This window comes from Calcarisporiella thermophila (assembly GCF_041956535.1).
Source record: "Calcarisporiella thermophila strain CBS 279.70 unplaced genomic scaffold VTP21scaffold_31, whole genome shotgun sequence".
NCBI classification, from domain to species: Eukaryota; Fungi; Calcarisporiellomycota; class Calcarisporiellomycetes; order Calcarisporiellales; family Calcarisporiellaceae; genus Calcarisporiella; species Calcarisporiella thermophila.
Window position 1 is genome coordinate 23325 of NW_027192221.1, and position 19764 is coordinate 43088.

Consider the following 19764-nt stretch of genomic DNA (forward strand, 5'->3'; position numbering starts at 1 on the left):
AGCAAAGCAAAGGTGGAGAACGCGTGGTTCTCATAAGATCTGGCTGAGCTATGAAAGGATGCTCACTGGTACAGTATGGGAACCCAAAGAGGAGAGAAAAAACATCGATTCTTGTAAGTACGTTCTCGTCGGTGCACAAACAAGAGAAGAAGGGCATTGTGTCGGGCGTTGAAATGTGTCTTGGCGCGGCGAACGTTAAAAGACTATCGCCTTGGTGATAGCGAGCTATCCGGATGTGATCCCGTCAGTGGAGGGCTCATTGGCCGGTGGAGCCATTTAGGGCTGCTAATGGGGGCTGCAACCCGTTCTCAGTCATACATTTTTTAATAAAAGTGAAAGGTCATTTGTTTTTGTCTGATGTTAGACTTATAGTTTTGTTGCATGATGCCGATGACGGGCATATCAAGGGGAGAACAAGATTTTGAAACCTAAAATGAAGCTCTAATATTCAAACACCGGACGCTCTCTTAAGATTCATGTTTTGGTATGCAACCGGTCCTTTCTTTTTGTATACGATTTTGACGAACAAATCTCGCCTTTCCTTGTCTCTCCGGCTGTTTAAAAGACAAGCTCAGCATGTCGCGACACGAGTCATTCGTTCATCCGGACAAGGCCGACGGCGGCGCTCCCCTCTCGGGCTCTTCGCAGCCCAGCGCGCAGAAAAGCGGCCATCCCAAGAAGAAGCTCACAAGAAAACATCCCCTTCCTCCACGACTTACCATAAGCCCCGACATGGCGTATGGCGAATTTTCAGAGCCAAGTGTGTTTGGTGTTTTCCTTGAAGGCCTTTGTTGATTATTGACCATCTCTGACTTCTTTGTAGCCTTTGGAACCAAGCGAGCCAGGCGAGAGAGGCGACGGGCCATGATTATGTTCATAATCTCCTCTATAATACTGATGCTTTTGGTGATCGATGTTGCGGCCTTTCTCTTCTTCTATGTAAGGTTTTACTGTATCACAAATGCCAGCCCAAAATTGAACCTGCTCGGATGGTTTTGATAGAGGCTCGAAAAACATTGCTCGGATATGGGAGCCCTTGGATCAAAGAGCAACCAGGCCGATGCGTTCCCTATGCCCTTCTACACTGACCATTTCTGCAAAGAATATCGCCTTCAGCTTGATGCCGAGGAGGATCCTCTGAATTTGCCGGGGGAATATGAAGAGGTTATGCCATTCAAGAGTGCGATTCCGAGCTCCGAATTCGTGCAGAAGACCCAGAGTGAGTCTACTTCCGGTAGATACATAGTGCTGCGAAGAAAAACCCGTGCGCACTGGTTACAGACGCTCCTCTTGGTGATCCATTGCTTCTTCCTCTCGTTTTTATACATGTTATACCTCTTCTTTTGATGGGCGCTTATATTTTTTATTGGCTTTTAATATTTCGATCATTTCAACTTTATACAATTTCTGCCCTATCCGGGCTCTTCAACTTCATATTTTCGGGTGCCTTAATGGCTATCGCCTCGTTTTACTTTGCTCTCTTTGCCATGCTCTGTATATATCCCCAGCTTCTATTTCTCTCCCTCTATAATATGTAATGTTTAGGTTTCTCCTGTAAGATGAACCAGGGCGAGTCCTACTTGCTAAATTTTTAATCGATGGTAAATAAGGCGCAGCTCCGAATTTTTCTTCAACATTTTAAAGGGGAGAGTGTATTGAATAAAGGCTTTATTAAGTAGAGAGTTTGTACGATCGCTGATCCCCCAGATCCATTGCCAATTTCGAGAGAATGGACAATTTTGTAGATACAGTCTCAACACAAGAAGAGGACTTCAGCTATCTCGAAGTTGGCGGCGACACTCAGAACTCTCAATTTGATTACAATGAGTTTTTGAACTCGCAGGCATCGCAGGAGTCAGAAAGGACTGCGACAGGGGATGATGTGGACGAAGTTTCACAAATGCTCTCTAATTTTGCGCTCTCATCACAGGCCAACACGCAGGATGAAGCCGCCTCGAGCTTTGACCAGCTTGCGTTCGATGAGTTGGACGGCATCATTGATGATGAAGACATCGAAAAGAAGCTGCCTCCCCATTCATGCCGGTAAGTGGAGGAGCCGATCTCCTGATTTGTCCCGATGATCAGCGCATGATTTTTTATTGATTTTCCTTGATCACTTAGATACTGCGGAATCCACAACCCATCTTCAGTCGTCAAGTGTGTTACGTGTCAGAAATGGTTCTGCAATTCACGAGGAAACACCTCCGGTTCGCACATCATAACGCATCTGGTGCGTGCAAAACATAAGGAGGTGATGTTGCACCCCGATTCCCCGCTCGGAGAAACGACGCTCGAGTGCTACAACTGCGGATGTAAAAATGTCTTGGTATTGGGTTTTATTCCCGCCAAAAGCGACAGCGTGGTTGTTCTCCTTTGCAGGTATTTAGTGCAAGAGATTTAGATCTGTTTTTAGAAAGTTTGACGGCTAAATGGTTGCGTTTTTTTTTTTTTTGCAGACAACCTTGCGCGGCTGTTCCCAGCTCTAAAGATATGAACTGGGACACTTCCCAGTGGATGCCGCTGATCGATGACCGGTGCTTCCTATCCTGGCTCGTCAAAATCCCTACAGAGCAGGAGCAGCTCCGTGCGCGCCAGATCACGGCGCAACAGATTGCAAAACTAGAGGATCTGTGGAAAGAGAACAGTGAAGCAAAACTAGAAGACTTAGAAAAACCGGGTATAGACGATGAGCCACATCCTGTTCTCCTCAGGTAAAATGGATGCTTTTGGATTTTTCTATTTCTCGAAATTAAAACTTATCCTCTTCTCCTCAACTATAGATATGAGGACGCATATCAATATCAGAATATTTTTGGGCCACTGGTCAAGATGGAGGCAGATTATGACAAGAAGCTAAAAGAGTCTCAAACCCAGGATGATGTGGTTGTGAGGTGGGATATTGGTTTGAACATGAAACGAATCGCCTATTTCCTTTTACCCAAACTAGAGCAAGGAGGCAAGTCCTGCCCAATTCCACCCGTGCAATTAGTGATTGCTGGGATGCTAATGTTTCCCCGTTACTTTCTATGATTAGAGGTGAGATTGGCTATTGGTGATGAGCTACGTCTCCGATATCGCGGTGAGCTTCGCGGAACCTGGGAATGCATCGGCCATGTTATTAAAATCCCGAATAGTGCGTAGAATCATAGTTCTAATTTGATTTGTATATGCCGGTACTAATGTGAGGGCAACCCTATTAGATATCAGCGATGAGGTGGGAATAGAGTTGAAGAGGAACGACAACACCCCTGTCGAATGCACGCATAACTTTTCCGTCGATTTCGTCTGGAAGTCTACGAGCTTCGACAGGTATTTCTTGTTATGCTCAACCTATTTTTGGTAGCTCTTCGCACAGGAGTTGACTTCGTTTTGACACTAGAATGCAAAATGCCATGAAAACATTTGCCGTGGACGAAACGTCCGTAAGCGGCTATATTTACCACCGGCTGCTCGGACACGAGGTGGAGCCGCAGGTACTCAAGACTCAAATGCCAAAACGTTTTTCGGCGCCAAACCTGCCAGAGCTCAACCACTCGCAGGTGTATGCTGTGAAGAGCGTTCTACAGCGGCCGCTCAGCTTAATTCAGGTATGGCTTTAGTCCCAACTGTTGCCCCGGTCCAGACCCAACGTGTTAACCGTCTCATGTTTGAATAGGGTCCGCCTGGTACGGGAAAAACGGTTACATCCGCCACGATTGTATACCATCTTGCAAAAATGAATCCTGGGCAGGTTCTGGTGTGCGCACCTTCCAACGTTGCAGTGGACCAGCTGACGGAGAAAATCCACGCCACTGGACTGAAGGTGGTGCGTATGACGGCAAAGTCGCGCGAGGGATTGGACTCGCCGGTATCCTTCCTAACGCTGCACGAGCAAGTGGCCAACAACGATACCAACATCGAGTTGCAAAAGCTGATCCAACTCAAGAACGAGCAAGGTGAACTGAGCGTGTCGGACGAACGCAAGTACAAGTCATTAAAGCGCCAGTGTGAGAATGAGATCCTCCAGAATGCCGATGTAATTTGCTGCACATGCGTTGGCGCTGCTGACCCTCGTCTCTCCAAATTCCGCTTCCGCACCGTCCTTATCGACGAGGCGACTCAGTCCGCAGAGCCAGAGTGTATGATCCCCTTGGTGATGGGCTGCAAACAAGCCGTGCTCGTGGGCGACCACCAGCAGCTTGGCCCGGTCATCATGAACAAGAAGGCGGCCCGCGCTGGACTCTGCCAATCTCTGTTTGAACGCCTGGTCATCCTTGGAATGCGCCCCATTCGCCTCCAGGTCCAGTACCGTATGCATCCTTGCTTATCCGAGTTTCCCAGCAACATGTTTTACGAGGGCACGCTGCAGAATGGCGTCACGGCCCAGGAGCGCCTGCGCAAACACGTCGACTTCCCGTGGCCGGTTCCCGAGACGCCCATGTTCTTCTACCTTAATCTGGGGCAGGAGGAAATCTCCACCAGCGGCACCTCTTACCTAAATCGCACGGAGGCAGTCAACTGCGAGAAAGTGGTCACCAAATTCCTGAAGTCGGGTATCCTGCCCTCCCAGATCGGCATCATCACCCCCTACGAGGGCCAACGCTCGTACATCGTATCCTACATGCAGTTCAATGGATCCATGCGCAAGGACCTGTACAAAGAAATCGAGGTGGCGAGCGTGGACGCCTTCCAGGGCCGAGAAAAGGACTATATCATCGTGTCCTGTGTGCGCAGCAATGACCACCAAGGAATCGGTTTCTTGAACGACCCGCGGCGCCTAAATGTCGCACTGACACGTGCACGATACGGGGTGGTGCTCCTAGGGAATCCTAAAGTATTGAGTAAGGTTGGTATCACGAGAAGCCATTGAAGCTGGTTAGATGCTTTGTTGTCTAATCCTCTCTGCGCACTTTTTTTTTTGGGCTGTAGCACCCGCTTTGGCATCACCTTCTAGTTCACTACAAGGAGAAGGCCTGTCTAGTGGAGGGTCCCTTAAACAACCTCAAAGTCAGCATGATACAATTCAGTCGACCACGCCGCGCCTACAACAAAGACGACAAGTTCCGCAACAACTATGCGCACCAAGTGGATGCTCGGGAGGCCTTCGCGAAGCCCATGCCACCGAACGACACCCGTCGTGGTGGCAAGGGCTATCACGATGACTTCCTCAAGACCCATGATCCTGTTGGGTACATCCCTTCGGACTTGAGTGCGTTTGCCGCCGGCTCATCGCTCAGCATCCCTCTCATCCCCACGCCCTCTGGTCCCTTCACGCAAGATCTCTCGCAGAGTAGTGTTGGGGGACGCAAGAACGCGCGCCTCCAGCACGCCAATGAAACGCAGAACGACGGCAGCTCGGACCTCTCCTTCAGCAACAACCGGGGTACGTTTTCGACCTCGCAGCAGCCGCTTACGCAGAACTTGTTTAACTCGCAGTCCACCCTTGGCCTGGCCTTCTCTCAGTCTGATCGACTTCGCATGATGGCATCCGGGTTGCTTAGCCAGGACAGCATGACGTATCTGGACGACTACAAGTCGCAGGCGGACGATGGCGCTTCTTTGCTAAGCCAGGATTTCGATCTTCGTTCCGCGACGTCGCAGCTTGGCAGTGGATATACTCAATTCTAAGCGTCCCGTTTTATGGTTGTTATGGTTATTGTGACGTTGGAAAACAACCCATCCCCCATTTGAAGGAGGAGATGAGGAGCGGCGCGTGTCCATTATAGAGGAAAGAAAGCTGATTGAACTTAATTTTATTCACGTTGTTTTCTTTCATTTTCACTTTCGGTACTATTCGTGTTTATTGAGAGAGAAAAGACATGTGCACGCATTGTTCCTCTCCTTCCGAGAGGAGAGGATGGCCTCTTCTCCTTCCTCAGTCTTTATTAACAAAAGTTGTCTATCAAGATAATGACTTAAGTTCATAGGTGGTAAATTTTCTTATAAAATAAAACATCTCTTATACATCAATAAAAACACACCGTTAGAGGAGTGAGAAGCTGCGATAAAATTCCCCAAGTTAACTGGTTAGGCGTCGACGCTATTAGTAGAGGTTCATTTGGAGGATCAATTCTCACTCGATCACACTGCAATGCTTACATTTTATTAAGATAATCAATCTATTAATCAATATAATACAAATTTCCCCCGAATGAACCGGTTGAGACGAGCTCACAAACGAACAGAGTCGACATTAGATAATCGTGCGAAAAGAGCATAGATATATAGATATATAAATATATATCTTTGAAAAGATAGATAGAGATAGTGCTAATAGCGATGGGCGAATACATAATTTAGCCGTACATGAAGTCTTGATTCTCAAACTCCTCTAACTCCTTCTTCTCATCCTCCACACTGGGTAGTACGTATCTACAACTGGGGCAGGTATTATGCTATGGAAACGTAGGAGAAAAAACAGTCATTGAGTCCATTAAATCTGTATGAAACCACAAGAGAGTTTGGGCCTTACCAATTCAAGCCAAGGGACGATACAGTCCCGATCAAACCGATGCTCACAGGGTAAACGAGTGACCCGAGTCCCTTTGTTCGCGTGGAAGTTCTCAGTGCAAATGGCACAGGATGCTTCGCGGTCAACTTTGTCCATGGGCACGGTCGGGAGTTGGCGAATAAAAGATTTTGAGGTTGGGGGAGGGCCTTTAGATCTACCGAAACATCAAACTCAAGTATGAGCTAACAAAGGACAGGGGTTGAACAAATGACTACGTACGTTGCTGTTGATTCCTCTAGCAGTTGCGTAATAAGGTCGTCTAGGAACTGCTGCTGGTTTTCATCTTGGAGCTGTTGGCGAAATGAAGAAAACATGCTGAAGTCGATATTAGGATTACCGTGACCTGCATGTGTATAATAAAAAGATAAAAACGCTCACTTGGCAACCGAGAGAAATCGTCTTCCTTCCTCATCTAGCGATCCACTTGCAAAAGCATTACTGCTTCCAAAACTCATAAACTCAGATAGGTCCGGATTTAGAGTGGATGCCGGGGAGTTTTTTTTCTTGGTTTGCTGCTTGATATTGAAATCGTCTGTAAACAGAGAGGCAGTGAGAGGAAACAGAGAGAAGAGAATAGAAATTAAACAGAGAAGTTACCAAAATAAGAGGCCATGATCGTTCTACTACTAATGTAGGCTTGAAAAGCAGGTGAACTACAAAGAGAGGTTGAATAAATTCGCTCGCATGAAAATATACGCAATTGCAGCTTGCGCATTCATTTTCTGGACATTAAAGCCACAGCAGTCACAGTGGCGACAGAGTCTCTGGTATTAATTTTAGACATGTCACCTGACGGAAACTGTCGGTGGCATGCGGTTTCTCATTGATACGAACGCTCACCCTGAAATTTTTATTATCTAAGGCTCAAATTTGGCATTTCTAAGGATTCAAAGATTGGATTGAAACGACGAAGACCAAGTATGAAATGAACCCACTCTATGATTAAAGGGGGTAAAGAGCTGGCACCATTAATTCATGAGCTGAAGAAGAGAGAAAAAAAAAGTTGGCCAAATTCGCTCGAAATTTCTGGCCAAACCTTCAAATGCTCACGATACCACTCCTATAGGCACTATGAGTCAGAAAACGATTCGCACTTGAAAGAACTAGAACATAAAACCCCCATGAGGGTTTTCCATAAGAAAAATCTCCCAGGGCAATTCCGATTGAAATACTCAGCTCACCACAAAGTCACCAATTTCCCATTCAAGGTTTTCATACCATTTCTAGAATGGTAAAATATGTCGAAGTCCTGTCAGGCAGCTAGGTATTCTACGGGAATCTCCGGTCGGTACAGTATCCCGATCGAATACTATAAGGGGAGTCCCAGATTCTAGAATAGCATAATACGGTCCTCCGAACTCAAATAATCAGGAGGTCCCCCATACTCCAAGAAATTGGATCATGGATGACCAATCATTCGGCGGGACTTCTCTTTCTTGTGTCCAATTAGTTTAGCGGAGAGAGAGTTAACAATAAGACGCTAGAAGAACGAGGAGACCTTTGGTTGTCCTACCAGCATTAGCCCCCTTCTCTCAAAATTCTATTAACCTTACAACTTTGGAAGTGCCCTAATCGGAATGCCTAACTTTTTCCTTTTAATCTGACTTACAGGTCGCCGTCCCACCCTAAGCATTCTAAGCGTCACAGAAATTATCGAGCTTGTAAGGTGTATCGCGAAGAAGAATTGGCATATGATCCTTTGTCATCATTCTTCCCCTGTAACATTCGAGGGCATGCCTTAGTGAGCCATGGTTTCAAAAACATATAAATGGAGGCTTTTTCTTTCCCTTTTTTCCCCAACATCTAGACCTGCAAACACAATCAATTCTTAGAGTTTTACTATCACACTATTGGACTGACAACCATGAAGCTAATTTACACGCTTCTCTTCGCGTCGCTGGTTACGTTCGCGAGGGCACAATCCTGCGAAGTGAATATACTGGACGTGGACGGAAAGCCACTGGAGTATAATAAAGAGTACTACATTATTAGCGATGGTGATGAAAACCGAGGGATGACTTTCGAGAACTTTTATGATGTGCGAAGCGCCAGCAAGTGGGACTACCTGCTGGCAACCAATGATGCAAATCGAAATGGTACGGCTAACGTGTTCACCGTCACTGGGAGGAGTGCGTCGCCGTATGTTCGGGCGTGCGATCAGAGCATCATCTACATGGCCCAATCCAACTATAAGGAGTACAACTACTGGAAAATAGACAAGCGTGGGGACAACAGCAACTCAGAACTCATCAACTCGATCTATCTTGACAAATATCCAGGCTCGTTGTTCCGAGTTGAGCCGGTCGAAAACTCGCGGAAGAACCGCCTCTACTTCAAATCCGGGGACAGCAACGTTTACCTGGCGCTGCGCAGGAGTCACCAGAGCAAATTGTGGGCCTACTTTGTCGCCAAGAGCGCCTCCGAAGCCACCACGTTCAGCTTCCGGCCTCTCACCCGCGAAACTGAGGAGGACGCGAAATCGCATGCCTTCTCGGTGGACGTCAAGGAGGTGGAGGAGAAACAGCTATGCAACTTTAACTCGTACAGCAATCCTAGCAAGTTAGGCTATGCGGTCATGGAATTCGCAAAGGGTAAGACTGAAGTGGGGGCAATGTGCGTGGACAGCGGTACCACCTACTTTGTATCTGTGTCGGACAAGGCAACCACTCAGTATTTCGTCACTCCCATGGATCACGATTATTGCAAGAGCAAGTTGGGCAGCACCCAGAGCGTCAACCAGGACAGCTCTGTGATCCTGGTGAACGGCTGTCTGAAGGGCATGTCCTACTTCTACAAGGACAGCAACAACAAGACGTACTTCGCCAATATGAAATTCGGCAGAAGCTTTTTCAACCCCCCGACCCTGTCTCGGCCCAAGAAGGATGGAGGTCTCGTCGAGCAGGGCACCCACTCGGGGCTCACTCCCACAGCCTGGTCCTATCAAAAAGATCAGCAGTGCTGGCGGGCCAAAGCCACGGTCTCCGTTCGAATGGACTGTATCATCAGCAACCACCTCAGCAATGACGCCGATGAAGCCCAGATGAAGCAATGTATGGATGCCAAGTTCTACCCCGCCACGCACACTGAATCGATTGATAATTCGTTCAGGAGGTTCGGCGCAAACGAGCTCCCAAGCTGTCTGAAGAATCTGTTTAAGAATTAATGAAATATGATTTCCCTTTTGTGAATTTTTAATTCCAGATCTGGAGCAGTTGGTTTAATGTATTAGATATTCGACTGTATTAATGACGCTGCAGAAGACGATATAAATAAATCTGAACATAAAATAAGCAGCACCAATCATTCTAGATTGGCCAAGAGTGAATGCAAAGGCTTTGATGATACAGAGCAAGCTTGGAAAGCAAAATAAAAAAGCAGTGGATTTTTTTATTGATGCCTTGTATTTTCAAATCAATATTAACTAATATTGATTAAAAAATCTGGAATTGTGTGACTGTGGCTAACCAAGTGCCACCATATTATGGTTGGACTAATATTATTAGTGTTCCCATTCGCGAGGACCTGGAAGACCGAAAATTCTTGACGGGCTTTGCACGCACATTATCGATCTAGAACTGGAGAAAATACATGTTGGATGAAAGTTGAACGCTAAAGCTGAGCAGTATGTGCGGGAGCATTTCTCTCACGGCAAAATCAGCAAATTATCTTTGTTAATATTTTGATAAAGAGAAAATAAAAAGAGAAAAAAAGTTCAGGACATGGTGTAAAGTAATTTTATATGCAAAACCAAGCAAGACCAAAGAATGGAAAGAGATGACATCGCTTCAAGTAACATAAAATCCCATCATAAGAGCCCATTAATATTATTATAAAATAGAAATATAGGGGTCTAGTTTATCGCATGATCTTTTTTAACTGCTCATCCACCCTGATACAAAGTGTGGCACCATTGACCTTCTCTTCATTGGACCCGGCCGCGTCCCCAGATTCACCGTTCTTCTCTATCATTTCAAACCATTCGTCTCCCTGTGTCCGCCCATATTCACACAGCGCACGGTAATCCATCAACCAGTTGATGTATTCTGATTCGAGCAGCCGCTCCTCAACTCGGTTCAACAGTCGAAAGAGCAGCAAGAGATCGTGTCTGAGTATTCCCACGCGTTCGCGAGTAAACGCAAAATCTTCCGCCAGTGTTTCATGTCTCAAGCGGAACCACGGGTAAGCATGGGATTGGAGGGAGGAGTCAGCACTCGCCGACGCATCACCTTTTGGTGTGTAGGAGAGGGAGGTGGTGTTCCACGATTTGCGCGATAACAAAAACACGCGGAAGCACCCCTTATCCCACGCCATGTCGGGCTTACCTTGGTGATAAATAATATTTTCCTCCAAGTCGCGGAGATACACAGCCTTGGCCACCACCCCCTCGCTTTGTCGCACAGTTAAGGGCGGCGGAGATGGGACAGTCTGTTCCAGGTGCTCCACTGTACCAGTTCGCCAAAAGACTACCCACGTGAGCATGATTGACATGCTCACCAGCACAATGATAAGAATATAAGGGGTTGTGGTCTGGAGAAGCTCGCTCCATATTCTCAGAATGGTGTCCAATGCCCCCCTATCACCCACATCCTCGCTTGCTCCGAACATCCTCTTTTTGTTTTCTGCATCTGCGGCCAGGCGCTTGTCTTCGGGCATTTCGGATACATCTCCTTCTCTACTTCTCACTACTTGCCGTTTCCCTATACTATTCCCACCTGCACTGGATTTTCGAGTGTGCTTTCGGGACGTACGCCTGGGCCTATTTTGCCTAACAGATTCTTCCACGACGCCCATCACAGCTACCACAGTTTCCCCTAGCCCCTTCATCGTTAGGCGCTGAATCATGGCCTTTACCATAGGATTCTTGTACCACTTGATGCCTACGTAAAAGGAGAGTTTGCAACTTTTCGAGGTGGAGAAGGTAATGCAGTATTTTATCATAGGAAGAAAAGAATCCGCATACGGCAGTTGTGCCGTCTTCGCCGACGTGAACACCACATAGCAGAGGTATTCCTCGCGTTTTTCTACTGTCTGCGTCTCTACGCACTCTGTCTCTTTCACCTTTGCCATGGGGTTATTGAAAGGCATGATCGACCGAATTTCACGCGTGCTTTCACCGCGTTCGTTCGAAGACCATGGTGACACACTAATGCTGTGATTTCCTTTGTTTGAGAAGACGCGTTCCCACAAAGAGGAGCTCGCATCACCAAACATTAGTTCAAAGAGTGCACGTGCGGAAATGGGTAGATTTAACTCGGCCTCTTTTTTCTGCAAATGGTCGGTGCACCCACAGTTGATGGGTTTAGTTGGCACAGGAAGGTCTGCTGGCCACGTATCTGCAGGAGTTTGAGACTCTGTCGTTGTTGACTGGTTGTCGTGTTCCTCGTTACTAAAATAGCATAACATGACCGTTACAAAAAGTTAGATGGACAAGCAGCTCCTTAAAACTACTCACCTATGTCCCTGTGAAGCATCTGCAAGTAAAGGCCGCTCAGGATATACCGGTTCTGGGACTAATGAATCCACAATGCTTGTCGGTATTGGGTATTTCTCCATAAACTTAACAGAGTCAGCGCTCGCTCGTGTTGGCACTTCCCCTTGTTCGCTCACCGATGCGATCTTTGAGAACATTTCCACCTGACTCATGGTTGCCTCTTCCTTCTTGATCGATAGTGCCACTTTTATCCGGGTTAGGAGCTGCAAAGGTGAATGCACCAGCGTCTTCATAACGTACGACTGTTCTTCGATTTCTATGGAAAACACATTGCTCTTTCGCTCTTGATGGAGATTTTTTATGTTCTGAAGCGGGATCCGCAGACTCACAACAAATCCGACAACGCAGGAATAAAAATAGATACATTCAGGTGTGAGAAAGATTCGTCCAGTGCGCCAGACTCCTGTGCCTTCTTCGGTTTGGAGGAGCGCACAGGGTTTGGTATCGAGCATGATTTCCAACGGGTGAACCTCTGAGAAGAGTACACGAAGCTGTTGTTCACGAAGCGCAAGCTCACTGGTGTAGGTGCGTAACTTACGCACGGGACTGAGAGGAGATAACACGGGTAAGCTCTAGGAAGTCCATCTCAACCAGCAGGGGCATGCAACTTACTTCATTACAATCGGAGGGAAATTTGCGGCATTTAAAATTTCACTCTCCCCATTCTCAAACGCACCCGCCGTCTCCTCTGGTTCACCATTGGCAATCTCCGGCAGAGTCTGTTCTGATCCCGTCGCACCCAGCGAAGAAGGTAGCATGCTACCTAGCAATACATTCATACCGGGAACAAGGCTAGACGAAAGGGCAGAGAGCGTTGAAGGGTTGCCCTTCTCGCCCACTACAGGACGTCGCTTTGCAACATTCAACATGATCATGTTGGTGAGAGCGGAGGGAGTTTGTGGGATAAAAGGTTTTTCACTTGAGCTCGAAGGAAGGCTTGCGGGGCGAGCAGTATCCGATTGTACTGTAGAGAGGGTGGAGCTTAACTGACCTAACGAAGTTTCACTTTCCGCTGAAGCTGGTTCAAAAGACGATTGTGTTTGCTGTAGGTTGCGTGATGGCGAGGCTGGCATGGATTTAGAAGCACTCCTAATCCGAGCGGGGATTTCAGGGGTATCTGCAATGGCTGTTTGTTTTGCTTTCTCGAACGTCTTCAACCAGTCTTGCAGTTCTTCTTCTGTTTCTGCCTGTAGCATGTATGTCTTTTCATTGGCACAAACTACCTCAAAGCAGAACCGCCTGTCGTTCTGTTGATCCATGCGAACCTCGCACAGCAATACGTCTATCCATTCTTTCATGACGACCGCCCCCCTGAGCTCGCCCACGTCGCTCACGATACAATAGCCAAAGTGTGCTTGGTGGATGAAAAACCATTTGCGGGTCCACTGGTAACGTTTTCCGGAGGAAGTCCGATGAAAGAGATATCCTTGCTTAATGGGAAGCACGTTTGTAGAGCTGCGCGAAAAAGCAGGCGAGCTAGAAGAAGCTGGTAGCGAAATAGTACTTGCATTTGCATATGCCAATAGGGAGCGGTTTGGGCGGGCTCTAAAAATAGCATCCTAGCAGAAGAAGGTGAGGTTATAAAAAAAATGAGAAAATGCCTTAAAATGTAAAATGTAATTAGGCTAACCTCCTCGAGTTTTCCCTTCATGTTCCTTATTTTGCTCAAATACAAGTCACATACAGGTCGACTCTGAATTTGGAAAGTAAGATAGGGGTTATGGCTAGAGTTGCATTTTGGGCCATATTTGAATCTTACCTCTTGAAGCCATTTTCTATAGCTTTCGCGTTGTTCGCTTAGGCGTTTGTAGACCTCGAATGAGTTTTCGTGATATTCGTATTGCGCACCAAGTGCCTTAAGAAACTATGGGTGCAATAAGAGAGTGACAACAATTAAAATCGAGCGGGAGACATCAATTAAACATGACAAACATACCTGCTCTACAAGCATATAGTCCAATGAAGACCTAATACCAGATTTGATTAGTGCCAAAAGATATAACTCAGCAGAAATTTCGAAAATGAAAGTTATTCACTTGAACCGCGAAATTTTATAAGCATAGTCCGAACTTTGACGGATGTAGCTTTTGCGTATTTCGAAAAGCTGGAATGCGTCCTCTCTTAGTGCGCTAGCCTCCTTGGTCTTTCCCTGTGCAAAATATCGATTCAATGCCAATTCATACTTTTCTGTCAGCTTTTCAAAGTTTTTTCTAAATTCTTTGAGCTCTTTTATATCGTGTTTAAGAAGATGTTGCAGGGGATTGATTAGGTATTCTTCTAGATCACTCGCCTATAATTACGAATAAAGATCTTACGTGAGGATCATCTATAGAAATTAATCCGCAGAAGAATATACGTACCAATTTGACTCGAAAGCTGACTGCAGTTTGTAAAGTTTCAGAGAAAATCCTAACAAGATCTGCGCTGAAATCAGGATCTATTACAAACAGTAATGGATTAGGAACGTCTTGTGACGCGGAAAGAATAAAAATGCTAACTTATAACGGCCTCGTCCACATCGGAAGGAATAGTTAATCTTCCAAGTTGCATAGAAAAACTATTCAATTCTACTCGTAAATGGTGAGGAGAAATGTCGCTTAATTTCATCTACTGATTCCAACTTACTCAAAAGCTCATCGACGGCACTACGAAGCGTTTTGCAATAATTGTCTAACCACTTCTCCAGTTTGTCCAGCTCATCCTCAAAATGGTGAGCATTAGCTCGGAAAGATGGCGAGTCAAGCACAGCATCTTCTATTGTGATGATGTTCGCGGTAGGCGCGGTTGGCTCCGCGAGTGAGAGAGACATGCTATATTAAGGGAAAAAGAACTTGTTCTTTCCCTCCACTTATTAATCAAAAAAATAAAAAAAAAACTAGTACTATTGAAATAGAGAATGACAAAAGCCCAAGGTTTAAGACCTGTCACTCCACGTTCGCCCAACTGCCGGGTTCAGATTTAAAATCTACAGCTGACCAAATTTCCCTTTTACTCAATGACACCGACTTATTAATTTCATTAATATTATTTCGATCCCAATAGTCATATTATTCCATGATTGAATAAGGGAAACGACTTTTTTCTTTCGGCCTACCTTCCTTGTAGCCACCAAATATATTCTTGGAGACCGCGAGTTATTGATTTATAGATGGCCTAATATTCATTTGATACTGAATAACCCATTGCTCCCTTCATATTCCGAAAGATGGCGTAGTAATTTAGGTAAAAATTGAGTAAAAATTTAAAGTACAATAAATCTGCCCTCAATTGAAATTTTCAACCTTAGAAATTTTCAAAAAAAAAAATTACATAGCTCTTTTGAGAGGTTCCCAATCGATCTTGCGCTTCTTCCCTCTTCCTGATTGAACAGGAAGATCGCCTCTCACTATATATTAAATGACAACGACATCGCCCATCCTAACTCACATCTCAGCTGCTCGACAGCTTCTCTCTCAGCTCCGGCAAAGCGTCGAGCACACACTAGAATCATTAATTTCTCCAAACGATATCAATCAGCTTAGCGAGAAACGAGAAGAACTGACACGATTGTCAGATGCAATATCACAGGAGTTAACGTGTATCGAAGAGAATGGGCAGCTTAGTAAGGAAAACGGTGAGTCTGATGGGGGCGATCAGGCAGGGAACATGCTTGAGAAGCAGGAACGATCATCGAATGTACGTATTTTGATTAGCTATGTTGAACATTGAGTTAGTCTCACGAGTTTTTTCTACAATCACCAGGATTCACCCGAAAAATCTGCCATAATTATGGGTATCATGGAGAAGGATAATGCCTCGAACTGGCAATTGACTTCGATTAATCATAAGACTCTTCGATTATACATGTACGACTACTGCACCAAATGCAAGCTGACCTCCACAGCAAATACACTTAAAGCAGAAGCAAATATACCCACCGATCACGAGGTACCCATAGAAGCACCCGAAGGTTTTCTCTTCGAGTGGTGGACAGTTTTTTGGGATTTGTTCTCAGTACGGAACACAAAAGCAGGGAGCAGAGATGCTCAGACTTATTTTGAGGTAATTGGACTCATCGCTTTTTATTTATTTTTGGAAGTATACTAAACCGCTCTATTTTTTTAATAGGCGAGTCAACTTCGTGCGCAACGTGAACGAGTTCAACAACAGACGATGCAGCAAAATATGCATCGACTCTTCCTTCAAGCGCAGCAGCAAATATTACAGCAGCAGCAGCAGCAACAGCAACAGCAGCAACAGCAACAAACTCAACAACAACAGCACCAGGCTCAACAAGAGCAACAGCACCAACAACAGCCGCCACATCAGCAAGCACAGACACAACCTCGCCAACCGCAGCAGGCTCAGCAGCCGTTAACTCCTCAGATGCAGCAAATACCTCAACCACCACAGCGATCCGACAGCGTCTCATCCCAGGGAAGCGCACAGGTTGCCTCCACCCTTCCTGCTCAGGGAAACCCGAATGCATCTCCTGCCTTTTCTCCTCCGTCCATGATGTCACGGCCAAACGAACAAGGTACGACGCAGGCTGCTAACGGTGATATAATGCCACACACGATGACAACACCACAAATACCTCAGCAAAATGGCTATATGATTAACCCTCAGCTTGCCCAAGCCTTACAGGCCGCCGGATTAGGTGGCCGTGACCCATCAACTCTAACCCCAGAAGAGAATGTAAGTCCTTGGCAAAAGTGCTAATATTTGGAGTCAAACTTGACAACTTTTTCATATATTAGCAAGCACTCATGAAAAAAATAAATCAACAAAACATGCAGAATATGCAGAATATGCAAATCCGGCCTGGGTAAGTTCCCTTCGCTAGAATAATATTTATTGTCTAGACTTGACATTTTTTGAAACAATACAGGAGCATGAATCCTCAGCAGTATCAGCGGTTTATGCAGCAGCAGGCAGCTATACAACGGGCGCAGGCGCAGGCGCTAGCGCAAGCACAATCCCAAACGTCTCCTCATGTTCAAGCTGCTCAGAATTCCATGTCGCCCAATATTCCAGTAAATAATAACACAAACCACTTGTACCTTCCACACTTAGTTTTAATGTGATCTACTATTTTTAGAAACGCCGTGCCGACCTCGTAGCTTCAGATGCAACCGTCTCTCCTCCCGAAGCAAAACGGCAACGCAACAATTCGGGCGGATATTCTGTTGCAATGCCGGGTACCAATAGCCCTGCCCCAATTCCGCCTAACGGACCCTCAACTCCTGGTGTTCCGATGAGCCCAGGCGTTCCTGGAACTCCTGGCACACCAGGCATGCCACCAAATGCTATGCAGGCATTCATGGGAGATCGTAAGTATCTTTTTTTTTTACAAGCTCGAGGTCATTTTAATGCCAATATTTAAATTTGCTTCTATTTTATTTTAGCTAATATGATGAATGCTTCAAATCAACACATGCTCTCCAAGGGATTCCCTCCGAATATTGCACAACAGGTAATTATCATTATTCTCTGTCTATGGTAATGGATTTGTCTAACAATTTCCGCAGCAACAATACTTGATGCAACAACAGCTTCACATGAGACGAATGATGATGGCAAACCAACAACGAATGAGCCCGCAGATACAACAAGCCGCCGGAATAGTTCCAACTAATGCACCGGGCATTCCGGTTATGCCGAATCAGGTTAATGCACAAGCTATTGCTGATTACCAGGCCATGCTTCAACGTCATCAGCAACAGCAGCGGCTTCAGCAACAGCAGCACCTCGTTAATATGCAAAGCCCTACAGGAATGCTACCACCTCAACAACAGCAGCATTTACTAATGATGCAGCAACAAGCCTTGGCATCACAGCAAGGCACAATGGACGGAGGTGGAAATCCACAGTCACCACAGGCAATGCGCGATCGCCAAGGCTCAAATCCTGTTGTCACGCCCAACGCAAGAATTAATGATGGCAATCAAACTCCAGGTGGTAATGGGATACCCCCTAACTCGGCCGCCCCAAATGAACGGTTAGCTCAAATGGCTAAGCAGCAAATGATGGCAAGACAACAGCAAGCGCAGCAGTTGATGCAGCAGCAACAGCAACAAATTCTACAGCAGCAACAGCAGATGTTCCAACAGCAGCAGATGCAACAGATGCAGCATATGCAGCAACAGCAACAGCAACAGCAGCATCAACAGGCTCAGAGACAAGGGCAACAGACAACACGGCAACAAAAGAGTCCTCCAACGCCACAACAAGGGCACCGAAACTCAATTACTTCCACCCAGAATAGTAGCGGTCAACCTCCGAAAGGCGACCAAATGGATGTGCATCAAGGTGCAATGGAGAATGGTCCATCTGCTACCTCCACAGCTCAGCAACCTAAGCCTTCCCCTCAAGGAAATGTTAACGCACCCAGGGCACCACATGGGGATGAAAGTAATCAGTCAACCGGGGGAGCTGCGATGGCGGCGGCCGGAATGCAAGCTCAAAACAACAATCCTGCACTGCGGCTCTCAACTATCGATGACCTGGATCGGTTGATGGGCGAAGGCGATTTCTCGGACATGTTTGCAAGTGGAGATGATACCAATGGACTCGGAGACGGTTTAGATTTATTTGGCGGCGGGGGAGGATTTTTGTCCAATATGACAGGACTGGGTGGCAATGATTTACAGCTGAATACCAGCGGGAGTGAATTGCCACTTCAACTGCACTCTGATCTCTCCGGCCATTCCAACAAGGTTAGCGCCTGCGCATTTTCGTATGATGGTCAGTGGCTTGCAAGTGCCGGACTAGACAAAAAAGTTTTGATCTGGTCGGTACAGGAAAAGTCGGTTCGCTTTACTCTTGAAGGCCACCATTCGCAACAAATTACGGCGGTACGGTTTTCCCCTGATGAACGCTATCTCCTAATTACCGCCTCGCACGATCGAACTATTCGTGTTTGGGATCTAGGCGCAGCTATTCGTTCTGGCTCCACAACCGTCAATTGCCTGGCAGTATGCACTGGTAATGCCGAGATCAAGGCTGTGGACTTTTGCCCAGTAGTGGGCAACGATACTTATTTGTCACTGGACTCGGAAGGTGAGCTCAAGGTTTGGAATGTGAACGCTACCGATTGTGTCAAGACGATCCGCATGTCCTCCGTAACGAAGTCCGGATTCCCCGCCAATCCTCTGCGCTTTCATCCACGGTCCAACTCTATTGTTGCGGGGGCATTTGCCACCAATCTTTCGATCCTTGACATTAATGCTTGTAAGGATGGAACTATTGCCTCGGACAATCCGAGTACACGCACACTGCCCTCACCCCATCAAAAGAATATTTCGTCGATTGATTGGTCCTCGGATGGTGCATTCCTTGTCACGTCCTCAGATGACGTGGTGTGCGTGTGGGAGACAACCCACTACAAGATAGTAAACCAGCATCACCCGCAAGGGAAGATCAGTAGCTGCGCATTTCTCTCCTCACGACCTGGGGAAGGGCGGGTAGCTTTTGGTGACTATGAAGTAATCTATGTGTGGCAATTTGGTGTGCCCAATGGTACGGGAGGGGCACAAAATGTTGGAGGGCAGCCTATTCCTGTGCAGCAGGCACAGACGGGTGTAGTAGCAGCACTGGCTTGCGGACCAGCACCTGGAGAGGAAGGGAGCCTATTGCTGGCAAGCGGGAGCATGGCTAAAACGAATAATATGAAGATTTGGCGGGTCATCTAAAGCTTGCTCCCCCATCACTAAGTTAATCATTATTGCTCATTTGGGTATTTTGTGAGCAGAGAGTGCTAATAGAGCAAAATTTAAAATGTTGTCTTTTTTCTTATATTTTA

General features: G+C 46.4%; 6 protein-coding genes across 6 annotated transcripts; 4 read left to right on the forward strand and 2 right to left on the reverse strand.

Annotated features, from left to right (window-relative positions):
* Positions 1 to 576: 576 nt before the first annotated feature.
* Positions 577 to 1347, forward strand: VTP21DRAFT_7569 (uncharacterized protein; the record flags this gene model as incomplete). Its single annotated transcript, XM_069398324.1, has 3 exons — positions 577 to 760; positions 824 to 939; positions 1003 to 1347. The coding sequence occupies 3 exons, from the start codon at positions 577 to 579 to the stop codon at positions 1345 to 1347; spliced, it is 645 nt and encodes a 214-aa protein (XP_069246362.1).
* Positions 1348 to 1729: 382 nt separating this feature from the next.
* VTP21DRAFT_7570 (uncharacterized protein) lies at positions 1730 to 5607 on the forward strand (the record flags this gene model as incomplete). The annotated part of the gene is made up of 9 exons (XM_069398326.1): positions 1730 to 2043; positions 2122 to 2379; positions 2457 to 2711; positions 2781 to 2956; positions 3035 to 3133; positions 3201 to 3309; positions 3380 to 3587; positions 3656 to 4825; positions 4909 to 5607. 9 exons carry the CDS (start codon positions 1730 to 1732, stop codon positions 5605 to 5607), a joined length of 3288 nt encoding a protein of 1095 aa, XP_069246363.1.
* A 668-nt stretch (positions 5608 to 6275) lies between these two features.
* Positions 6276 to 7103, reverse strand: VTP21DRAFT_7571 (uncharacterized protein; the record flags this gene model as incomplete). The annotated part of the gene is made up of 5 exons (XM_069398327.1): positions 6276 to 6374; positions 6452 to 6644; positions 6710 to 6805; positions 6869 to 7022; positions 7088 to 7103. The coding sequence occupies 5 exons, from the start codon at positions 7101 to 7103 to the stop codon at positions 6276 to 6278; spliced, it is 558 nt and encodes a 185-aa protein (XP_069246364.1).
* A 1251-nt stretch (positions 7104 to 8354) lies between these two features.
* VTP21DRAFT_7572 (uncharacterized protein) lies at positions 8355 to 9653 on the forward strand (the record flags this gene model as incomplete). The annotated part of the gene is made up of 1 exon (XM_069398328.1): positions 8355 to 9653. One exon carries the CDS (start codon positions 8355 to 8357, stop codon positions 9651 to 9653), a length of 1299 nt encoding a protein of 432 aa, XP_069246365.1.
* Positions 9654 to 10345: 692 nt separating this feature from the next.
* On the reverse strand, positions 10346 to 14790 carry VTP21DRAFT_7573 (uncharacterized protein; the record flags this gene model as incomplete). Its single annotated transcript, XM_069398329.1, has 10 exons — positions 10346 to 11876; positions 11943 to 12527; positions 12594 to 13540; positions 13612 to 13674; positions 13741 to 13845; positions 13918 to 13948; positions 14018 to 14271; positions 14342 to 14418; positions 14480 to 14548; positions 14607 to 14790. 10 exons carry the CDS (start codon positions 14788 to 14790, stop codon positions 10346 to 10348), a joined length of 3846 nt encoding a protein of 1281 aa, XP_069246366.1.
* Positions 14791 to 15377: 587 nt separating this feature from the next.
* On the forward strand, positions 15378 to 19654 carry VTP21DRAFT_7574 (uncharacterized protein; the record flags this gene model as incomplete). Its single annotated transcript, XM_069398330.1, has 8 exons — positions 15378 to 15656; positions 15723 to 16022; positions 16089 to 16658; positions 16721 to 16788; positions 16852 to 16996; positions 17062 to 17293; positions 17369 to 17436; positions 17492 to 19654. 8 exons carry the CDS (start codon positions 15378 to 15380, stop codon positions 19652 to 19654), a joined length of 3825 nt encoding a protein of 1274 aa, XP_069246367.1.
* Between the last annotated feature and the right edge of the window lie 110 nt (positions 19655 to 19764).